Raw genomic sequence first — 23,401 nt, 5'->3', positions numbered from 1 at the left:
AACTTAGAATATCTCAAGACAAAGGGAAGCCCTTTCGAAGGTATAAGCTAAATTCTTTAGAAAATAGAGAACAACTCAACTCCTCAAGGGCTGATTCTCTATGTGAATTCATTCCTGGTTTTCAAGGGGGAAGCAGGGTGGAAGGGAAACACTGGGCTTCGGCATCAGATAAAACTGGATCCGAAAACCAGCTCTGATACTTGGTAGCTGTGTGATCCTGGGCAAGTCACTTAATCCCCTTAAGCCTCAGCTGCTTCATCTATAAACTGAAGATAATGATCTATATCCTCAGCTGTGTGAGGACTTAATAAAGTAATTTAGGAACAAGTTTGGCACAGAGCGGGGGCTTAATAAATAGTCCCTGCTTCCCTTCTTTCTCATTTTGGTTGGTGCCTCTAGGTTGCTTTGTAGTTTAGATTGTGAACTGGTGAAAAAGTGGAAGGCGAGTCATAGGAGTGGGTGGGAAACAAAAGTAGGGGAGGAAGAATCTGCTATGGGCTAGAGGGCAGGATTTTGCTATGGACTAGAGGGCAGGGGATAGAAGCTGGGTCAAGTTCTTGAAATAATTCATGAAATTTAAAATCATTCAGGGTAGGTCAGGCACAGTGGCTCACGCTTGTAATCCCACCACTTTGGGAGGATCATTTGAGTCTAGGAGTTTGGGACCAGTCTGAGCAACTTAGTGAGATCCTGTCTCTACAAAAAAAGAAAAACAAACAAACAAAAAAAATTTTTTCAAACAAAAAAGCCAGTGTGCATGCTGTGGTTCTAGCTACTCTGGAAGCTGAGGTGGGAGGATTGCTTGAGTCTGGAAGGTCGAGGCTGCAGTGAGCCATGATTGTGCTCATGTAGAGCACATCAGATGGTTTTTAGCCTCTACTTCCTGAAAAGTAGAGAAACTGTTCATTTCTAAAGTTCTTCCTCTGGTAGTAGGCAGTAACAGGTGAGGCTTTCCAGGCAGTTGTGTGAAAGCACCATCACCCATTCAGCCCGGCAGCCTGGCCGCACAGTTTCCACCTTGGAACCCTCCAGCCTCTTTCCCCATGAGATGGATCCTACACTCCTGGGAAGTTCCTCAAAGACTGGGTGACCAGTTCAGAACTCGTCCTGTGTAGAGCAAGTCACTTCTAAGGAGGTTTCTCAGGCTCCAGAGAACATTCTAGAAGAATATAAATGGAGATTCTTCTTTGTCAAAAAATGTAGGCACAATTTCTCATGATTGTGCCACTGCACTCTGGCCTGGGTGACAGAGCAAGATCTTGTCTTAAAAAAAAAAAAAAAAATCATCCAGTGTAAGGAATCGATGAATTTTGTGATGTTCTGGAAAGCCTTGAGGTGCTAGGGGTGGCGGGGCAGAGGTTCAAAGACAAACTTTCCCTCAGGGCTTCAAGTTCATTTACATGGCCAGCCAGTAAGGCAATAGTTCTAAACTTCAGGGAGCCATGGAAGGCTTGTTAAAAAACACTGCCCCACCCTCAGAGTTTCTGTGTCACTGGGTCTTCGTGGAGCCAAATAATGTGCATTTCTAACCAGTCCTTTGTGACACAGATGCTGTTGATCCAGGGACCTCACTTTGAAAACCACTGCTTTATGAGAAAGGCAAGAGGATGCTTTCTGAGGTCTCTTCTAGCCCTAAAATCCTATGCTTCTCTCGAAACAGACCCCATCCCCAGCCTTTGCTCTTGTGCACCCACCCAGGCCCAAAAATACCTGAGGTCTCAGGAGCAGCCCACCATACCACCCAACAGGTAGTCCTAGAAAACCGGGTTCCAGTTTCAGGGCCGGAAAGCATGGTGAAATGGATTTGTCTCTCCTCTCCACAGCTGTGGGGAGGCCATGTGGCCTGGCACTCTCCTTTCCATGGCTGTTTGGGTCTCCTGACCATTCTCCATTCTCTTCTTAGTGCTCTATCTCCCCTTCTACCACCCTCACTCACCTCCTTCACCGCCTTAGCTCCCAGGGCTGGCACTTCTCTCACTTCCCAAAGAGGGGAGAGGAGGGGCCATGAGCCTTCCAGGTGGGTGTGAATCCAGTGGTTGAAAGGTCCCTCTCAACCCAAGGTCGCTGACTCTTGTTCCTCAGATGCTTCTGGCCTCCCACCCAGTCTGTGGTAGTAATGTTCCCTGACTAATCTTGTGGTTTTTCCAGAGGCTGCTAATAAATGTTGAGTGCACAAGAAATAGGTGGGTAGGTTGGGAGAATACCTTGGAGGAAAACTGGAGGAAGGCACCTGCCTGTCTGTGCCCCTGAGCCACACCCCTCCAGGACTCCGTCCCACTGGGCTGGGACTCAGGGGCCAGGGCTGTAGGGGTCTCTGTGCCCTGGGCACTGGAACAGAGCCTGCAGTGGTTTGATGTTTCAGAAGTGAGGGCGGAGGTTCTGCCTGATTTTAGAAGGAAGGAAATGCTATTCTACAGCTTGCCACCACTCATGCAAGGGGAAAAACCAAAGCTCTAAGTCACATGCACAAGGACAGCTCCCTGGAGCTCATCATCCAGTAGGCTGAGACCTAAAGTGACCAACAACCTCCCCAGTCACCACCAACCATCTGTCGGTGACAAAAAGCTTTCTCTCCCAGCTGGCCAGCATAGGTTCCTCCAGCTTGGACCCAGACACTGAAATCTGCAGTACAGTAGAGAGGGATGAACCCAGGGATGTCACTGATATTACTATGTTCACAGAACACAAATGCCATGTTCTTCACTCTTTGGGCAAGAGGATGCTCTGTGGGGGTCAGGGAGAAGTGTGGCCCAATTGGCCTCTAATTAAGTTAACAACCTCCCCTGTCCTCCCCTACCTCAGTCGATAGCAATGGGGCTGGCCGAATTGGTTCCAGATGTTGAATTCAGACGGAATCCGATTTGGGCTGGCTTGTGCTTTCAGCTCAGGCTGAAACACTATTTAGGGGAAGAAGGGAGGGGGAGGAGGAGGGGGGAGGTAGGGACGTTAGGGATTAAAAGAGAGAGGCAGTTGTCTTTGTGTTTAATAAAAAAATGACACTGTAAATGGTACCATGGCAGGCAGCATGGGGTGACGGACTGTATCCTGTACTAAGAGATGAGATTGGGGTTAAATTCCCATCACTAAAGTGGACTAAAATACTGTCACTGGGCTTTCTGGGTTGCAGCGACTTCATCCATAAAATGGAAATAGTGATTTGTTCTTTGTCTAACAGAGGGGTCTAGCAAAGATATATCCCAGGGATTCCTTTTAGATCTCTGTTCCGAAGCTAGGTCATGGAAAACCTGGCCCCACAGAATGGAATGCTGCTTCAGGGGAGGACCATCCCTAACCTGCCAAAAACAAGGCTGACCCTTCTTTCTCTTCACAAATTTCTAAAATCATTCTGAAGTGCCAGCTTACAAACTCAGTCAGGAATATATGCCTTTTATCTAAACTCTTCCCAATAAGAAGGCAATTCCCTGGGACCCAGGATGGTTTTTCTCACAATACACAGCAGAGTAGAAGCCCGAGAGACACTGTTGATTAATAAACATGCAACTTTATAAAAAGTCCTTTCTTAGAGATTAGTATCACAATTAATGTTGTCAATATCTTTCAAAATAGTCCCTTGCCACTCAGAACTCATCAAAAAGGGAGGTGGCAAGAAGTGGCATTTAGTCTGTGGGTGGGGCCGAGGTGGGGGCTGCCTATACCATCCCCAGACCCTGGCAGCCTGGGAGTGAGGAGTTGGGAGGATCTGGGTGTTTCCCTTCGGTTTTCGTGTGGCCATCTGGCTCCCATGCCAGTGTGTGCTAGTGAATCCCTCCCCTCCTCCCGTCCCAAGCCCCCTACCAGTAATCCTCCATGCTTCCTCCTCTGCTGTAGACAGGGCCCTCCAGCTCCCTGGGGCTTGGGAAGATGTTCTCATGCTGGATGATGATGGTTTTGATCAGCTCATTCACGTGGGCTTGGCAGGACACCTGGTCGTGGCCCTCCGGCACTGACATCAGCGAGGGCCCGAAGCAGATGGCGAGGTTGTAGGGGTCCATCATGTTCTCTTCACTGAACTGTGATAAACTGGAGGAGAAGGGAAAGGGGGTAAGCTGGAAAGCTCTCGCATGAATGCCCAGAAAACACAATCACAGGAGGTGCTGCCAAGAGCAAAAGCAGAAGGTCCACAAATTGCCACCTGCTTTTCTGGGTGTCAGAAGCTTTCCAGAAAGTAAGCTGGGGAAAAGAGTAACCACCAGAATGGTCATTCAGGAGTTCAGGAAAAGCAAACTAGAGGTAGCTAGTTTGCAGCTCTGACCCCTTCTCTCTTTCCAGCTCCCATTTCAAATTCTACTTACCACTCCATCCTCATCCCTATCTTCGGATCTTATCTACCAAAAGCCACATGACCTTGAGAACATGTCACTCTGCAGAGCTGAATATGGCTCCTACACACCAACACACTAAGCTGCCAGGGCAGACAGGGACCCTCAGGCTGCCTTGGTAAATATATGGTCAGAGGCACAGGCACTGTGCATTGTGTACCTTCTTGCATAACAAAATAATCAAATTATTAGGGATATTCCTTTCTAGCCTCTAGACTTACTAAAAAATAGCCAACTGATTAGCTGTTGTATTCCACCAAGCCAGTGAATTTCTTCCTAGAACAGCGAATGCAACTGTTTTTCATGTTCATAATCTCCTTCTATATTATTACATTCAGGATTTATTCAGGAAAAGGTCAGCATGCCATTTGGCTTCTGCTCGGGCTTCCTCTGGATGCAGGCTGACTTCATTCTCGGGTATTTATTTATTCTAGGAACTCTCCCCTTCTCAGCCAGCAGCTGTTCCAGCCACACCTCCAACCTTGGCCAAGGATCCAAGGTCTTCAATGAGCCATTGCACCTGATGAGTCCCATTGGGTCTTGCCCATACAGGCATTGAGGGCTGGGCCAGCTCTGGATACCTCCCCAACACAGTCTGCAGAGCTGTGAGCTCTGCTGAGGAGTCTCCCTTATGGGCACTGGCAGGATTTGATTCTGAGAAGGAACCAAAGGTCCTCTGTTGGGAAACTAGAGGCCTGAGACTCAGCTTTCTCCATCTGAGTATCTGTTCTTCAGAAATGATTGCAGAGTTTGTTTCTGTAGTGTACCCCTCATCCAGTCTCACATTACGAAGTCCATTTCCTCTGACTCAATGGTTCTCTCCCCTCCTGGAGATGTAGCCCCTGTCCATTTGTGAATCACTGAAGGACTTGAAGAGTGGTATTATGGACGTGACGGGAAGAAAGAGTTGGGAATCACTGTTTCTAGGGCCTAGAATCAAATGCAGAGAGGCCAGCAATGGGGGAGGTTACAAATTTCATTGGACTGCTTCACAGGAGTTCTTAAAAGTGTATAATCCTTCCCTGGATCCTGAGTTCAAAGAGAGCAGAGATTTAGAAAAGACAGGGGGAAGTTTCTAAGTCTATTTCCTAGTCAAATTAAAACTGGGGAGAGACAGGAGCGATAATTACCTTAGTAACCTCAGTGCGTACAACTGAGGCGTGAGGTGCTAATAAGCCGTAGCTAATCCAAGCCTGGCCAGTTCCTGGTGTCATGGAGGGACAAAGAGGAGGAAGGCCTTGATCCTTTAGAGTGATCTGACAATGTTTTGGTAACATAAAAGAAAACCAGTAGTGTCTGGGAAGCCTGATGGTCAAAGGGAAACAAACTCTAGTCCTGAGAGTCCTGAGTCAAAGCTCTGTGAAAGATGAAAAATGTTGGGAAGCCTGCTAAGGTAAGGACTGTTCAATTCATAGGTGGGTACAATGACCAGGAGCTTGAAGAGGACACATCTTCGTGGACTGTGATCTCATGAATCTAGGTCTATTTTCTTACTCCCATCAAAATATAGACTAAAATCCATTTTTCTTTTCCAATATACAGTGGTTCTAAGTTTAGGGGCTGAAGCAGTGTTTTCGTTTTTTTTTTTTTTTTTTGAGACAGAGTCTCACTCTGTCGCCAGGCTGGAGTGCAGTGACACGATCTTGGCTCACTGTAGCCTCCGACTCCTGGGTTCAAGTGATTCTCCTGCCTCAGAGTGCGCCACTGCGCCTGGCCAATTTTTGTATTTTTAGTAGAGAGAGGGTTTCACCATGTTGGCCAAGCTGGTCTCAAACTCCTGACCTCAGGTGATCCACCCGCCTTGAACTCCCAACGTGCTGGGATTACAGGTGTGAGCTACTGTGCCCGGCTTAAAGCAGTGGTTCTTAACTATTTAGGGGACACAAGTTCCTTCAATAACTTGACAAAAACTAGGGATTCTCTCCCCAGAAAAATTCAGGTATGTACACATATAAATGCACACAGTTTTGTGTAAAATGTCATGGTGTTAATAATCTTTGAAGTCTCTGAAGGCTGTGTCTAGTGTAAGAGTATAAAAAACTGGATTTTTATTTTTAAAGAAGTATCTAGGCCAGGCGTGGTGTAATTACAGGCTCACGCCTGTAATCCCAGCACTTTGGGAGGCCGAGGCAGGTGGATCACCTGAGGTCAGGAGTTTGAGACCAGCTTGGCCAACATGGAGAAACCCTGTCTCTACTAAAAATACAAAAAAATTAGTCAGGCATGGTGGTGTGTGCCTGTAATCCCAGCTACTCAGGAGACTGAGGCAGGAGAATCGCTTGAACCCAGGAGGCAGAGGTTGCCATGAGCAGAGACTGCGCCATTGCACTCCAGCTTGGGGGACAAGAGCAAAACTCCATCTCAAAAACAAACAAACAAACAAAAAAACAAACAACAACAACAAAAATAAAGAAATATCTAAAATGGGTAACACTAGTAACAACTCTCTGCTTTAAAATTTTTGGTGTCGACTTACATTCACTCATGTTATGTCCTCAAAGAGTTCTACTGTATTTCTACAGTTTCAGTTCATGTTATTAGTGAATTATCCTAATTGATTTGAAGTCATCTTTTGTGCTTCATAAAAAGGTTCAGCATTGTGGTTAGGAACAGAGGCTTTTTGGGGGCGCCAGGATTAGTGTGGGAAACTTACTTTTTAGCATGCACTTTTCTGGATTTTTAACTTTTTTATGATATGCAATTACCTCTCCAGAGGGCCCCTGCTAAGCTATACTTGGATTCCAGACCCACAGAAACCGAGATATTGGCTTTTTTGGTTCCTTGAGATTGACAGTGTGTCCAATCCAAGAACAAACCGTAGCCAGAAATAAAGTACACATACATCCAGGACTCACAGCAATGAAGAAAAAGGGTCCTGATGGTCTGGGCCCAGGCAGAGTCTGCATTGGGAGCTACCTGCCAACTATTGCTATCCCTGTCTGGAAGTGCACGCCTGTCGGCTGTTGTCTTCCTGTGGAGGTGGTCTGCTTTATCATTTGTCTCCTGCATTCTATTTATTATTTTAGGAAACATTTTCATTATTAATGCTGCATTTTTTAAATGTTTTGATGAGCAAATCGATCTCGTTTCAATCAGAAAAAAAACCCAATAAAAGCAAAACAAAATAAATAATTTGAATTGGTGCAATTCCTATGCTGTCTTCAACAGTGACTGCCATCTCTGAAAGCAGCAATTCTGCATGGATGCTTATTCTATTGTTTCTCCCCATTGTACTTTCACACACAGTCCCCCAGCCCTCCCTGTTTTCCCCTCATCCCCATTTGCTCACCTAGCTCATGCTCCTCGCTCTGGGGGCACAGACTAGGCTCATGTTGAGGGCAGGTATTGGTCTCCGAGGGGAGACAATGACTGGTAGCCTTGAAGGGACTAACTCGAAAGTAATTAGCAGAGTTTCCAGGCTGCACGTGAACACGCTGTGTGACTCATTGGGGTGTTCAACCCAAAGGCAGTGGTGGTGCTGAGTCAGGGCCTGGCCAATGAATGGAGCAGACATAACCACGTCGAAGAGATGCTGGGGAACAAGGACTCTCTGTAGCTCTGCAGGGCCAGCAAGGGGGCTACATGATAGTTTGGGTGCCCCAGAAAAGGTCTCAAGCTGGGGCCACTAACCCAGATACCTAGAAGGCCAGGTTGACCACAAACTTGGAAGCAAACTGACACTTATGAAATGGTCTCTAAAGTTGTACTCCTTTTAAGCAGAGACTAACCTTGTAGGAAGGCTCTTCATTTTCACAAAGAAATGTATGCAAAAACACCTTGGCCCCTTGGTTTACCTTTTGTTTCCCCACTTTGATAGATTCATGGATCCAGAGAAACATTTTTGTTCTCTATGAAAACCACAAAGCAAGAGTGATGATAAATAGCAACTGAGTTCAGCCTCGGGACTGGGGGGCAACGGGGAGGGCTGGGGGCTGTGGTGAATTGGGGAGTGCCTGCCCCATCTAGGGGGCACAGCTCTTACTCCACAGGGAATTGCTGCCACTGGGGACTGCAGAGTCAGTATCGCCAGATCTAATAATTTTTCAAAAGAAGTTAGAAATCTGTGTTTTTAAAAAGTGAAATTTCGGCCGGGTGCGGTGGCTCAAGCCTGTAATCCCAGCACTTTGGGAGGCCGAGACGGGCGGATCACGAGGTCAGGAGATCGAGACCATCCTGGCTAATATGGTGAAACCCCGTCTCTACTAAAAAATACAAAAAACTAGACGGGCGAGGTGGTGGGCGCCTGTAGTCCCAGCTACTTGGGAGGCTGAGGCAGGAGAATGGCGTAAACCCGGGGGGCGGAGCTTGCAGTGAGCTGAGATCCGGCCACTGCACTCCAGCCTGGGCGACAGAGCGAGACTCCATCTCAAAAAAAAAAAAAAAAAGAGTGAAATTTCCCCAAATGTAAGCATGATTTCATTGTTTTCAAGACACAACAGACACCTGAAGGGAACACATCTTTGGCTTTATCTCACTCTCAGGGTGCCCATGTATAACCTTTGGTCTAGGCTGTTGAGGGCCAAACTGCAGCAAAAGCAAAGTGAAAAGACAGAGCTGCCTCAGAGGGGAAGAATCACGTCCTTGCTTGGTGCCTTTCCTGTCATGTGGGGACTCCAAAGCTTGCTCCACACAAGGACATGCTGCTTGGACAAGAAATGCCCCATCCATGCCCGCGGTCCCTCTGCTCCTCAGACCTTTGTTGTAGCCACATCTGTTCCCTGGGTGATTAGCTAAATACTACCAGTACATGGGCAACTCCCGCACTGGCAGCTCCACTGCTGGTTTCTCCCTTAAGGGTTGGATTCCTAGGTCCAGTTGTTCAAAATCTCCATTTGGATATCTCACAAGTGCCTCAAATGACCATGACCACATCAACACATTGTCTTGATCCCTTTCTCCACACCTTGTCTTCTCCAACTCCATAAACAACCTCCCTATGTCCCTGTCGCTCATGCCAACAATTTAGGATTTCTCTCTTCATATTCTATGTATAATCCATGGGCAAATCCTGTTAATGCTATGTTCAAAATGTATCACAAACCTGACCTGTTCTCACTAGTCTCCAGACTAAGCCACTAACACCTCTGGCCAGACCAGACGGTAACCTCGGAATAGGGTCTTCTCCCTGTTTCTCTTCATGACCCTTTCCAGTAACTTCTCCACAAAACAGTTGGCAGGGTAAAAAAAAATAAAATACACAAATCAGGTAATAACATGCCAGGCATGGTGGCTCACGCCTGTAATCCCAGCACTTTGGGAGGCTGAGGTGGGTGGATCATGAGGTCAAGAGATCAAGACCATCCTGGCCAACATGGTGAAACCCCGTGTCTACTAAAAATACAAAAATTAGCTGGGGGTGGTGGCACATGCCTGTGGTCCCAGCTACTCAGGAGGCTGAGGCAGAATCGCTTGAACCCAAGAGGCGGAGGCTGCAGCGAGCCAAGATCGCTCTACTGTACTCCAGTCTGGAGATACAGCGAGACTTTGTCTCAAAAAAAAAAAAAAAAAAAAATCTTCTAATTGCTTCCCAAATCCAAATCCAAACTTGCTACTACCATGACTCTGGGGTTTTAAATGGCCCCATGGCACACTTTCCCCTCCTCTGGGTTGCTGCTTGTACAATGTCTTCTCAGACAGGTCTCTGCTGTCCACCTCAACTACAGTGCTTCTCCCTCCTTTCATTCAGACCCCTGCACTCTCCCCCCTTTCTTTACTTTTTTAAATTTTTCTTCTAAGCACTTATTCCACCTGATATATCTGTTATTGTCTGTTTCCTTCCCTGGAATAGGAGCTAAATGATATCAAGGCTTTCATCTTTTATTTAACAATGTATTAAATAAGTCTAGCACTGTGGCTAGCACACAGTAAGTGCTCAATAAATATTTTGTTGGGTTGGGTGAATAGGCATAGGTCCATAGAGGAACTTCCAGTAGCCCAAGCCAAAGCCTGATCCAGCTATTCACTGGGAAGGTTACTCACTGACTGAGGAAGGCAAAGAGGTATCTCATGATAATCAGAGTGGTTTTAGGCAGGACCAGCAGGACTTTTCGGATGTGCAGAGCTCTCTCCTGCAGGTTGTCCATTGCTGAAAAGAAGAAAGCCATGTGTTATCCTCCACTATGACTGGGATCCCAGAGAGTAATGATCAGAAGTACCTACTACCAGCAGGGGCAACACGGACAGCATCAGATCAAGCCCACACACAGCACTGGTGCAGTGACAGGAAGTCATCCCTGTTGCTCCTTGGGGTAGGGCTGTTAGAAGAGGGCACTTGTTGGGTTCTAGACATTTACCATTGCAGGATGTAAGGTATATACTTCTTGGGCACAGGGAACTATGCCAAATCCAAAGCCAAACTCATTATTACACATTATTAAAATTAAACTGAACTAAGGTTTTTGTAATTTCGTTATTAATAACAAGTTTGGATTTGGATTTGGGCACAGGGAATGGGGTTAGAAATGTTCCCCACAGCATCTACCATCCTCTTATTCAAACAACCACAGAGAGGGAGCTGCCGCTAACCTGCTATAACTGCTCAACACAAAGCCTCAGAGGGCCTACATTTTTGTGGGAAGAGAGGCTGTGCAAGTCCTGTCCTGCTCACTCCACATGTGCCATCTCATCCTCTGGACAAGTGTGGCTTATCTTCCCCCTCCCTTATCTGCATTACGAATGAGTAAAAAGTGGTCTGAGGTAAGAGGTAGCAGGCCCCTGGGTATGTAGTGATACTGGGAAGGAGACTTAAAAGGTTTTCTTGCAAGCTGTGGAGAGGTTAATTACAGGTCAATTACAGGTCCTCCATCATAGGCAGCCTCTCACTTCCATAGTGTACCACGTAAACACTGCCATTTTCTATGAGTGCCTTTATATGAAAAAGAGATGGGAAGTACTGGATTAGGAGGAAGAGTGTATCTCCAGGGAAGAATTGGGCAGCCAAGGGATCTTGAACTATCTTTACTATCTTGGCAATCCCAATTCAGCTTAAGATACTTCAACTAGGCCCAGTCCTGGAAAAAGACACAAAGACATGACCCAAGGGAATCACATTCTTAATCACCCACATAACTCACTTCCACTAGACTCCCATAAACAGAAGTCAACAAACAAACCAGAAAGCCAGCTTCCCAAATGCCCTGGAAATTTCTCAGGATAACAGAGAGGGACAAGTACTCAGGGCAGATACTGAGTGAAACTGGAAACTCAGTAGGTATGAAGATCTGGTCAACCTACGAAGAAGGATCTTTTCTCCATTCAAAGGCACCACTCCCTCCAGCCTCTGCAGCCATCACTCAGACAGGGCCTGCTTCCAGGCTGACCTGTATTAATCCAAGTTTCCATTGATTGTTTTCCCTGGCAAACAAATGAGAGGGTGTTCCAGTACCACAAGCTAAACCAAATGGCTAGGAATAGCTTTTCAAGACCCAAATTTTAGAGTAAGAGGCAGAGAACTCCTAAGAGGATAAAGCAGAGAATATATCTTTCTCTTTGGGAAAATATCCTATTACTACTTTTAAATGTGCAGAGGGCTTTTGTTCCTAGAACACATATTAATACATTTAGCAGGTAAGCCACGTCTTGTTTAATGCAATAAGCATGAAATATTTGCAACGCTTATGCTTTCCCCCTTGTACCATGAAAAGCACAAGCACTAATGTATAAGCTTCAAATACATAATTGAAAATAAACGTACTTTACTAAAAGAAGATAAAGCCCAGAGATGAATCAGAAGAAAAAAAAAAAAGCCAGGAGTCCTGACTTGAGGGTCCTAGATTCTTACTGAAAAGTCTTTCCTCGCTCCCCTCCCACCAGGGGATGAAGGAGTGAGGATGAGGAGAAATTTCACTGGGGAAAAGAAAAACTTTATTGAAAAGCTTATGAGAACACACAGACCCTGTGGAAACTTTTTATCTCCTGCTACCGGTGCTGTGGCCCAGAGGCCAATCTGAAGCCAGAATGGTACTTACTGACACAGGCCATCAGGTCATGAAAGATGTCCTTGGGGAAGAGAGGGTGTTCCAGCCCCCGGAAGTAAAGCTTCAGGACACCAGCTATGGAGTCCATGTCATGGTCGTTCTGGTCCCCAGCCAGAGGGTCCTCTCCTGAGGATAAGCAACCCCCGCAAAAAGGAAAGAGAGTGAGAGAGGCAAAAACACACAGGACGAACAGAGGCGGTGGGGAGGGAGTGAACCATATATGTCCTGATCCCAATCCATCAGCTTTCTGCCCAGCATGGTGGCCATGAGTGGGACAGACCAGGGAACAGATAAAGCAAAGACTGCTCCATTTCAGGGGCTCCAGGACCAAAGCACGGCAGACGAGTCCATCAATATAAACTCTCTAGTGCCAGCCTGGCTCAGGGACATGGTCCCTATGGGCTGAGGATGGGACACAGCAACTGTCTCTCACAAGAATCATGAAACCAGGCTGGGACTGAGCCCCTGAGGGGAGAAAAATGAGGCCAAGGAGGCCAGCTCCTGAGACTGGCTCTCACATCTCCTGGCCTGCAACCAAGAACACCTACTTACAGAACAATCACGCCAGAGCTCCCCATGGAAAATTTCATATCAGATGTAATTAGATTTAATGATAGGGCCAACCTCAAATTGAAACTATATATATCCATTACAGTGACGGAAATTGCCAAAGCTTGCCCATTACCTTAATAGCCCACAAAATAATAAATGGGCTACAATGAACAAGCGCATTAGCCTTGATATTAACTGCCACCAAGGGTTCCAGATGAAGCCATAAACCGCCCAGATATCATAGTTAACTTCTTGGGTTTTGGCAGATCATCGGCATGAAAGAGGCAGGATGGGTAGGGCTGTGAAGGAAGAAGGAAACTGGGATGTGCCCTGGTATTTCCCTGCATATCTACAGGGGAATGTGTACAAGAGAGCAGGTACCCTCTGAAGAGACAGGCAAGCTGGCTTCCTGACCTCTGGGGACCTCTTAGGGAATAAAGGGTGGAGCCAATACCCCGGGGGCTGGCAAATATTTTATCTTCAAGACTGTTTCCTTACCTCTCTCAAAGGCATTCTTGATGTCATTCACTTCCACCTGGGATCCCGACACCCGGAAAATTCCTTCATGCTGTAGTCCTGGCGATACACAGAAAAGTGATCAACAAGAAAAAGCAAATTCACAAGCACAGTGGCAAGCTTAGCTGAATACCTATCTCCCCCAACCAGTGTGTATTTAAGCACGCTGTCTCTCTTCTTTAGGCCAAAGGAGAAAAATAGGTGCAAGGATGTTGGAAAAGTCACTGGAATAATTTTGAGGCATTCATTTTCATTAGAAAGCACCATGTTAGAGACTCCTCTGATTCCAGGGTGACTATGAGGCAGATTCCTTCCCTTGTCTTTGCCTCTCTGTTCCCATCTGTAAAGCAAGGAAGTGACCCATTGGTACTTTTTAAAAATCATCTAGGGTCAAGAATAGAAAAATGTACTCAGGAAGCTGAGGCAGGAGGACTGCTTGAGGCCGCGAGTTTGAGACTAGCCTGGGCAACATAATGAGACCCTGTCTCTAAAAAATGTTTGAAAGTAGCCAGGCACAGTGCTTGTAGCATGCCTGTAGTCCTAGCTACTCAAGAGGCTGAGGTAGGAGGTTCACGTGAACTTGGCAGTTAGAGGCTACAATGAGCTATGATCATACACTGCCCTCCAGCCTGCGTGACAGAGTGGACCCTATCTCAAAGAAAAAAAAAAAAAAAAAGAATGGGAAATGGGTCAAGGCATCAGTTCTCATCAGGAGTTTCATAAGGTCTGAGATTATAATATTGCTTTAGCTGTTTTAACATAGTTTGATTGTTCAAGGGGGCAATGCTTTCAATACTTATGAAAAAGAGTGGACATGAAACTATAAGTCAGGAGCGTCCAATCTTTTGGCTTCCCTGGACCACACTGGAAGAAAAACTGTCTTGGGCCACAGAGAAAATACTCTAACGATAGCTGATGAGAAAGAAAAAATCCCCCCAAAATCCCGTAATATTATAAAAAAGTTTATGAATTTGTGCTGCAGCCCACGGGCCACAGGTTGAACAAGCTTGCTATTAAGTGATCAGTCAATGTATAGTATTGCCAGACATTGTGCTAGGCACTGGTTCCTGACTACAGCTTTACTCTAAAGACAAACATGCATGAATGTTACACTACGATAATGTGCACAAGAACTTCTTGGTTTTGTTAGAGGAGAAAAACAAATCATGAAAAAAAAATGCTGGCATAGTAACTGCTGCTAATCAATGCTTTCACACAAATAAATTACTTGGTCCTCACAAGTAATAATGTCACAACAAGGTAAAGGTTGGCAACAATCTTATTCTCTGGATGAGGGGACTGATGAGTGATAGTCAGCCTTAAGTTACACAGGAAGTAAGAACCAGGGCCAGGACTCAAACTCAGGCTTTGTGGCTGCAATCATACTCAGTCCTCAACACCAGGCTTGTGGAGCCTATCGGAGTTCAAGTGCAGAGGTTGGGAACCACATTGGTCAGTCTGAGCATGGACATGGCTTACAGACAGCACCACACACACAACTGCAAAACCGGTGAGAAATCCAGCAAGTGTGTCATCAGTGCCAGCCCCAGGGGTTGGACTGGACTAGCATCTCTGATTGCATTAGGACCGCTCAGCTTTTCTCAGGATCCCTGGGTCTCAATCTTAAGCATTTTGTCAAAATCCCTCTGTTATGGCACAATCCTTCAAAAACCTTGACATGCTGGAGAAATCTCAAGTTTTATTTTAGGAAAACAAAATAGACTAATGCTACATTTTGCCCACTGTTAAGAGGGTTTCTTCAGTTGAGAAACCCTCTTGCACCTCATCTGCTTTTATCTCTAAAGCAGATGAATTCTATCAGCTAGACCTTTGGAGGTAAACCACACAGGCCAGGACAGATTCTGAATCCAACTGAAACAACATTAAGAAGTAAGCAGAGGAAATGTAGTTACCTGCCTTGTAATAGGCCTTAAGTTGTCCGCTCCTGTAAAGGAATCTCCAGAATATTCCTCATAGAGTGGCAAGCAACGTTAAAACCTCATTAGTACCAGTGTAATAGGACTATAATACTAGTTACAAATGCAATGTAAAAGCCAGATAATGTTGTTTAAATATAGTATGTAAACAACAAGTGCTTTGAGAGAAACAGCCACATGTCACAACATGGTATAAGCAAATGTCATCTCGGAAACCAGGCTACTCACTATGTTCTAGTTGGTGAAGCCATTGCACAAATTCCTGAAACAGCGTCATCATCTTGATACTTTTTGGTAGGTTAGAACACCAAGGAAAAGTAGCCTTGGCCTGGGGGTCCAGGACAAGAAGAAATGAGAGGATAGCTCACTGGAAATCAGGCAGCAGGCCTGGAACACACAGAGCTCTCTTTAGGTCTGGTCTCTGTTTCCTCTTGAGAACTTATGTTTTGGAGGGACTACTATGTGTTCTTGCTCAACAGACAGAATCTCTAGATTCTGGAAGCAGAAACATCAATAAGTGGCTGGTTTCCAGAAAGTAAAGAGAAAAACCAGTTGGCTTTTTATTATACTGCAGGTGAATCCTTGCATATCCAAAGTGACACATCCATGATCATTTAAATTTTTTCTCAGTTCACACGAACATGAAAGTACAAAACTCATCAGACTTGGATAAGTTATTTGGAAATGGCACAAAACCTTCCATTGTTCACGGAATCCAACCACTGCCAAAAGTTGTTCTCCTGGAGAATTCTACAGCAGCCATCTCATGTTCACGTTACATTGCTCCCTTCCTCATGAAAATGTTTTTTTTTTTTCCCCCATCATGATTCAGTTTCAATTGTTCCTCAAATCCCTTCTCTTCCTTTAAGCCTTCCTGAATCACCCTCACCCACCACTGAGCTTTCTCATCTATATAATGGGGACTATAATGTCTACCTCCCAACGGATTTGAGGATATAAAAATCCCCAGCATTCAGTGGGCCACAAATGAGGATGTGAAAATCCCCAGCATTCAGTGGGCCACAGACTCTTTCAAGACTGACACAGGCTATGAGCTCTATCCTCATTAAATGCCTACACACAAAAATTTTTACCGTGGTTTTTTAGGGAGTTCATGAATACCTTAGGTCCTTATTTGGGAAAAATCATTGTAGTGGAACAGATGTTTTTTGAGCAGCTACTATGTGCTCAATTTTTTAAAAATCTACAATATATTTATTTGCTTGATCCTAGAATATATATAAAATACTTTTAGAATTGCTAATCCGTATCTGTGTGATAAAAAAATTACTAATTACTGTAAAATATTTGTTTAGAGATCTTTTTATCTTTAGATTTATATTATAGTCAAGACAAATTACTTAGGTTATTTTCTTCCTTATTGTCTTCATTGTGGTTATGTTACTCACTTGTAATACAGTTAGGTTTATATATTACTGTCTGCATTCCATTTTGGGTTGTACCCACACCCTGCCTTTATTTATTTATTTATCTTTTTTTTCTTTTTTTTTTGAGACAGGGTCTTACACCATCACTCAGGCTGGAGAGCAGTGGTGTGATCTCATCACAACCTCCACTTCCTGGGTTTGAGTGATTCTCGGGCCTCAGCCTCCCGAGTAGATGGGATTACAGGTGCCCAACACCACACCCAGCTAATATTTTTGTATTTTTAGTAGAGACAGGGTTTCACCATGTTGGCCAGGCTGGTCTTGAACTCCTGGCCTCAAGTGATCTGCCCGCCTCAGCTTCCCAACGTGCTTGGATTACAGGCGTGAGCCACTGCGCCCGGCTTATTTATCTTTTGAGTACAGGAAACACTAATGTTCTAAAAGTCAAAACTACACTAAGGTAAGAAAAACGCCACTCCTTACCATTTTCCATTGCCCCATTCTTTTCACCCCTTTTCCATCCATCCCCTATAGGTAGCCAATTAAATATTAGTTCCTAGATTCATCCTTCCTGCATTTCTTTTTGCAGAAATGAGAAGATACATGGATATTCTTATATCTTCTTCTCTCTTACATAAAAGGTAATGAAATGCAAAAGAATATCTATATGTATAGTCTCTGACTTATAATAGTTTGACTTATGATTTCTTGACTTTATGATGGTACAAAAATGATATGCATTCAGGAGAAATACTTCCAATGTTGATCTTTTCTTGAGCTAGCAAAATGTAGTATGATACTCTCTTATAATGCTGGGCAGCAACAGAGAGCCACAGCTCCCAGTCAGCCACGTGATTACCAAGGTAAACAACCTATACTCTACAGTATATAGTGTTGCCAGATGATTTTGCACAACTGTAGGCCAATGTAAGTGTTCTGAGTATATTTAAGGCACGCTAGGCTAAGCTCTGATGTTCCCTAAGCTAAGTATATTGAGTACATTTTCAACTTTTTATGGGTTTATCTCTATGTAACCCCATTAGAGGCCGAGGAGCATCTGTAGTATTCTACACGATACAGACTCTTTCACATTTTGTTTTTTCTACTTAACAACATATCCTGGGAATCTCTCCATATCAGTTCATGTAAATCTTCCCCATTCTTGTGTAGTACTCCACTGAATGAATGTCCCATAATTTTTTCAACCACTCCTCTATGTATGGGCATTTAGGTTCTTTCTAATATTTTGCAATTACAAACAATGCTGTCACAAATAACCTTGTGCGCATGCATCTTTGTATTGCTGGAGATGTAACTTCACAGTAAATTCCTAGAATTCCTAGAATCTGTTGGATCGTAAGTGCATATGAAGTTTGTTAGATACTGCCAAATTCCCTTCCAAAAGAGTTGTATCAGTTTGCATTCCCATCAGCAACATATAAATGTGCCTGTTTCCCCAGAGCCTCACCACAGTAATGTGCTAAATTTTTGTCTCCTCATGCACTGTGCCTGTAAAGGGCAGAAACAGGTACATTCACGCCACAGTATCTGGAACCTGTCCACTTTTCAGCAAATACCACAGCTAACACCCTGGTCTAGGCCACCATCATGTCTTCCTCAGGCCACTGCAGTTGCTTCCTGTCTCCTTCTTACAGTCTTATCTCCAGAGAGCAGCCAAGGATACTTTAAAAAGATGACTGCCTGTTCAAAATTCTCCAGGGGCTTCCCATCTCTCTCAGAATAAAATCCAATCCTAGCACATTAAGCCCTAAGAGTCTGGCTTCCAGCTTCATCTCCTGTCGCTTTCTTCTTCACTCGCTCTGCTCCAGTTATGCTGGCTTCCTGCATGTGGCAAGGTTCTCTGCACTTGTTCCTGCTCCCCAAGATACTCTTCCCCAGATATCCACAAGGCTTACTCCCTCACAACTCTGCCCTAATGTCACTTTAGGAGAACTCTTTTCTCTGAACCAGCTTCAAACAGTGTCCCCTCTTCCTTCTCCATCCCCTCACCTTGCTTTACTTATCTTCATGACATTCACCAATATCTGACATATTGTATTTACTGGCTGATCAATTGGTCATTTGCTTATCCACCTGTCAGTGGAATGTAAGGTTCATGAAGGCAGGATCTTTTTGTTGGGATATAATAAGCAACCAATACGTATTTGTTGAATGAATGAAATGTATGCCGAATGAGCAGTAGCTCAGACTTTCTTTCTCCTATTGTCTCTTAGGCACAAATAATTCATCCTCCCCTGAACTCAGTTTGGACTTATCTTTGCAAACTGTTTGACTATTAATCATTACTATCTTGTGAAATTTCTCATACTCCTATTCTGAATTACCAGAGCTTATCTCTTTTTATTTAACTTATCACTTGCTTACTTATTTCTCCCAACTGCAAAATAAAACCACTTAAAGACAGGAACAGTATATTATTCCTGTTTCTGCTTTCCTACATGGCAATGCATGGTACCCAGCATTGATCAGGGACTTGATACATTTGTTGACTGTTCAATACTGATATACAATGCTGTTACTTTAAATGAATAGGGATAAGATTTAAAAATTATAGCTGATTAGAATGAGATCAATTGTAACCATGCTATAATAATTACTATCCCAAAAATGAACCTAAGCAATGTTCCAGTTTACAGGGAGAGAAAAAGGCAAGGAGAGGGAGAGAGAATAGCTGCCTCTGAATTTAGACAAGCAATATTTTATCTACCTCCTTAGCTCCAGAAAGGTCACTCTGCCCCTTTTCCTATCACAGAAAGAACAGCATGTAAAAACAATTTCTGATACCCAGTTCCTAGAAATTTTCATAGCACTAGTTCTGTCCTTTCTAAACACTCTTAATCCTTGGGAAATCAATTCTCTGGCAATTATTTCCATCGCTAAATTCCATCCAATAAGACCAGTAGCTGGTGGGGAATGGTGTTTATAAGATTCAGCTTCATCCAAGTAGAAGAGAGTATGATTTCACCTAGGTTGAGAAGCAGCCTACCTCTGCAGATTCTCAAAAGTTGGATACAGCTTTAAGACCAGCTACTAACTCATCAGCTCTTGGCCATGCTGTATCCAGCAAGACCAAACCAGAACAAAAACTGATTTATTAGGAATCACTGCAACATTGGGAAATGAGATGTTTTCAAACTAGTCTGGTACAGAAAGTGACAAAATGGTCAGGCTATACAGTGGGAGATACCCACACTTGCAAAGACTGTGAGTAATGGTGAAACTACTGTTACCACGTAATAGCAGCTATATTTACATAACAGCTGCAATTTCAAACTTACTCTCAAGCTAAAAAAATGCTGTGTGATAAGTGGCTGAGGCATTTTGCGTCAAAATAACATGATGCCTTTCTTTCAATGTCCAGGTGTGGCTATTCTGAGGTCGCAAAAGTTATGTGGACAAATAAGAACTTATTCCTCTTCTGAGAATGTCAGGATGGGAAGTCAATCTCTATTCTTACTCTACAAAGAATTCCTGGAAGTTCTTCCCAATCTCTGCACAAATTTGGACAAGGCTGTCATCCTGCTTACCGTGCCTGCTGATAAACCGGATACAGCTTTCCACCACCAGAGGAATTGCCTGGCTGGAGTCCTGAAAAGCCAAAGGGAAACACAACATTAGAATCTTCAAACAGGGATAGCCCAGGGTCAGAGAAAATGGGCCAAATCGTGCAGAACTGTCTTAGTGGATCAGTGGCCGGTCTACAAAAAAGCACCCGGCCTGTCCTCCAAGTTTCAGAGCACAAAAATACAACCAACTACATAGAATGCTACACAGATGCCTTAAAATCAGCATGTCCTAAATAAAACTGATCATCTTTTATCCCAAACCAGTTTCTCACCACCTTCTCCACCACCTAATTAATCAATACATTCTGTCATGTCTGCCTTCTAAATATCTCTCAAATCCATTTGCTTCTCTGTATCTCAATTGCCACCAACCTAGTTCAATCCACCAATACCTCAATTCCCATCCTTGCCATCTTCTGACCCACATTTCTCTTCCTTCACATAGTGATTGGGTAATCTTTAAAAGTGCACATTTCACTATTTAAACTCTTTCAAAGACCTCTCATTACTCTCTTACACAGCCTTGCATGCCAGGAATCCTGCCTGTGCCTCCAGTTCCACTGCCTGTTCTTTCCCCTGGCTTCTGCTACAGTCATACTGGCTACGTTTCTGTTCTGCAAAGTCTTCATTTGCCTCGTGGCTTTGCCTGAGCTGCTTCTGCTGGGGGCATGTTCTCCTTAACCCTGATTGTGACTCCAATGTGTGGATGTGAATATTTATTGGCACTTGTCACCACTACAGCTCAAACTTCATAAGGGCAGATTCTATGTCAATTCCTGGGTGTCCAGGGTTGGCCACGATGCTCTCACACAAGAGGTGCTCAATTATTCTCAGTTGAAGGTAGCAGAATGAACCAATGGGAGCTTCAGAAAGACGGTTTGTTTGGTATAAAGGTAAGAAAGAAAAGAAAAACTACCTCCAAATAGTGGGGACTAACAGGTACTAAGCAAAGAAGCAGGCCTCCCAGATGTCAATCTTTGCTCTGTTGTTTTGCTTCACAATCTGGCTCATGTCACTGAACTTTTTTGGGCCTCAATTTGCCTTCTACAGACTGGGGAGGGGACTGGCGGCAAGGAGAGTAATATTTCCTATTAGCACATGAACGTTAGTGCCTACCATTTATAGAGGAATTTAAAGAGGTATGAGACCATGTACTAAGTCTTTTAGACGGACTGGTGCTGGTAACAATCCTATGGAGTACATATTATTATTATTATACTCATTAAAATGAAAAAGTGAGGCCAGGTGCGGTGGCTCACACCTGTAATCCCAGCACTTTGGGAGGCCGAGGACAGTAGATCACTTGAGATCAGGAGTGTGAGACCAGCCTGGGCAACAGACTCTGTCTCTACTAAAAATAGCCTGGTGTGGTGTTGCACACCTGTGGTCCCAGCTACTTGGGAGGCTGAGGTGGGAGGACTGCTTGAGCCCAGAGGACAGAGGTTGCAGTGAGCCAAGATCAAGCCACTGCACTCCAGCCTGGGTGATAGAGCGGGACGCTGTCTCAAAAAAGTAAAAGAAAAATGAAGAAATGAAGGCTTAGTAAGGTTAAGTAGCTGCTATGGTCACATAGCTGGCAAGTGGCAAAACCAGGATTCAAACCCAGGCAATCTCCCTCGGAGACCACTACCCATACTGCACCCTAGTAGTTCAGCAAACATTGACAGGTGTACATACCAAGTATTACTCAAAACTAGTAGGGTTTTATTTTATATTTTAAACGATTTTATTGTTTTTAGAGACAGGGGTTCCCTCTGTAGCCTAGGCTGGAGTGCAGTGGTGTGATCATAGCTCAATGTAACCTTGAGCAAATAGTCTCAAGTGATCCTCCCGCCTCAGACTCCTGAGTAGCTGAAACTACAGGTACCCACACCACACCCAGCACATTTTTATTTTTTCAGAGGGTCTCGCTATGTTGTCCAGGCTGGTCTCAAACTCCTAGCCTCAAGCAATCCTCCTGCCTTAGTCTCCCAAAGCGCTGGGATTACAGGTATGAACCATGGTACCTGGCCTAAACCAGTAGGGTTTTATAATGCAGCTGAATGTACAATAATTCAGCTGTGTGGAAGAAAGAGATCAGGGAGAGGGGCCCGAACTTAACTAGAAAGGGCTTTAGATGTTCAGGACAGAGACTGGACTGTCAAGTGGGATGGGTCTGTGTAGCTTCTGCCCGTTTGACAGGTTTGTGTGGATCCCTCCCATGGCTCTGAATTTGCTACTGTAGCCATAGGGTTTGGCCACTATTAGGCAAGCAGCTGGGTCTCACAAAGAAGTCAGGCTGAGAGAAGAGCTGACTTAGCCTCTAGCTCTCAAGCTTTCTGGGAACCAGAGATGACACCAAAGGGAGTACTGTATATGCCAAAGTGGAGCTGGTGTCAGGATGGTCTCAGCGACCCAAATGCTCATCTTCATGACCCCTAAACCCATCTGTTTCCTCCATCTTTCCAACTACAGCAGCCAGTGTCTGCCCTCTTGTCAGCATCACTGACTGGCAAGTTAGGCTAGCGTGATCTCAGGGGAAGAATCCTTGTCTTCTCTTCCTTATTCTAAGGAAGAAACTGGGTTCCACTATAAAAATGCCAAAAAAAAGCTCAGTTTGGGGGAAGTCTTTTTATGTTTACAGACTTCTGTTATTACATTTCTCATTTATAAATAATAACAGCAGAAGAATGAAACTAGAGCCCTATCTCTCACCATACAGAAAAACAAATCAAAATGGATTAAAGACTTAAATGTAAGACCTGAACTATGAAATGACTAAAAAAAATCACTGGGGCAATGCTTCAAGGATACTGGTCTGGGCAAAGATTTTTTGAGTAAGACCTCAAAAGCATAGGCAACAAAAGCAAAAATAGACAAATGGGATTATCTCAAGCTACAAAGCTTTTGCATAGCAAAGGAAATGATTAACAGAGTGAAGAGACAACCTAAAGAATGGGAGAAAATATTTGCAAACTATCCATCTGATAAGGGATTAATAACCAGAATATATAAGGAACTCAAACAACTCAATAGCAAAAAAACCAAACTATCTGATTTAAAAATGGGCAAATGGTTTGAATAGGCATTCTCAAAAGAAGACATACACATGGCCAACAGGTATGTGAAAAAACACTCAATGTCACT

At 44.3% G+C, this 23,401-nt stretch overlaps 1 protein-coding gene across 7 annotated transcripts in view; it reads right to left on the bottom strand.

Annotated features, from left to right (window-relative positions):
- The window catches only part of SRGAP2 (SLIT-ROBO Rho GTPase activating protein 2), a 252,984-nt gene that overhangs the window by 14,321 nt on the left and 215,262 nt on the right, over positions 1-23,401 (bottom strand). For all 7 annotated transcript variants that reach the window (XM_023186951.3, XM_023186952.3, XM_023186953.3 and 4 more), the window contains exons 14-18: positions 20,237-20,297; positions 13,346-13,423; positions 12,287-12,421; positions 10,299-10,404; positions 3,796-4,020 (exon numbers count right to left, since the gene is read on the bottom strand). In XM_023186951.3, coding sequence (XP_023042719.1) covers positions 3,796-4,020; positions 10,299-10,404; positions 12,287-12,421; positions 13,346-13,423; positions 20,237-20,297 — 605 coding nt within the window. The remainder of the gene's footprint in view (positions 1-3,795; positions 4,021-10,298; positions 10,405-12,286; positions 12,422-13,345; positions 13,424-20,236; positions 20,298-23,401) is intronic.

Source organism: Piliocolobus tephrosceles, chromosome 1 (assembly GCF_002776525.5).
Source record: "Piliocolobus tephrosceles isolate RC106 chromosome 1, ASM277652v3, whole genome shotgun sequence".
In the NCBI taxonomy this organism is placed as follows: Eukaryota; Metazoa; Chordata; class Mammalia; order Primates; family Cercopithecidae; genus Piliocolobus; species Piliocolobus tephrosceles.
The sequence above is the reverse complement of the archived record's forward strand: the minus strand, read 5'-3'. Positions and strand labels throughout refer to the sequence as shown.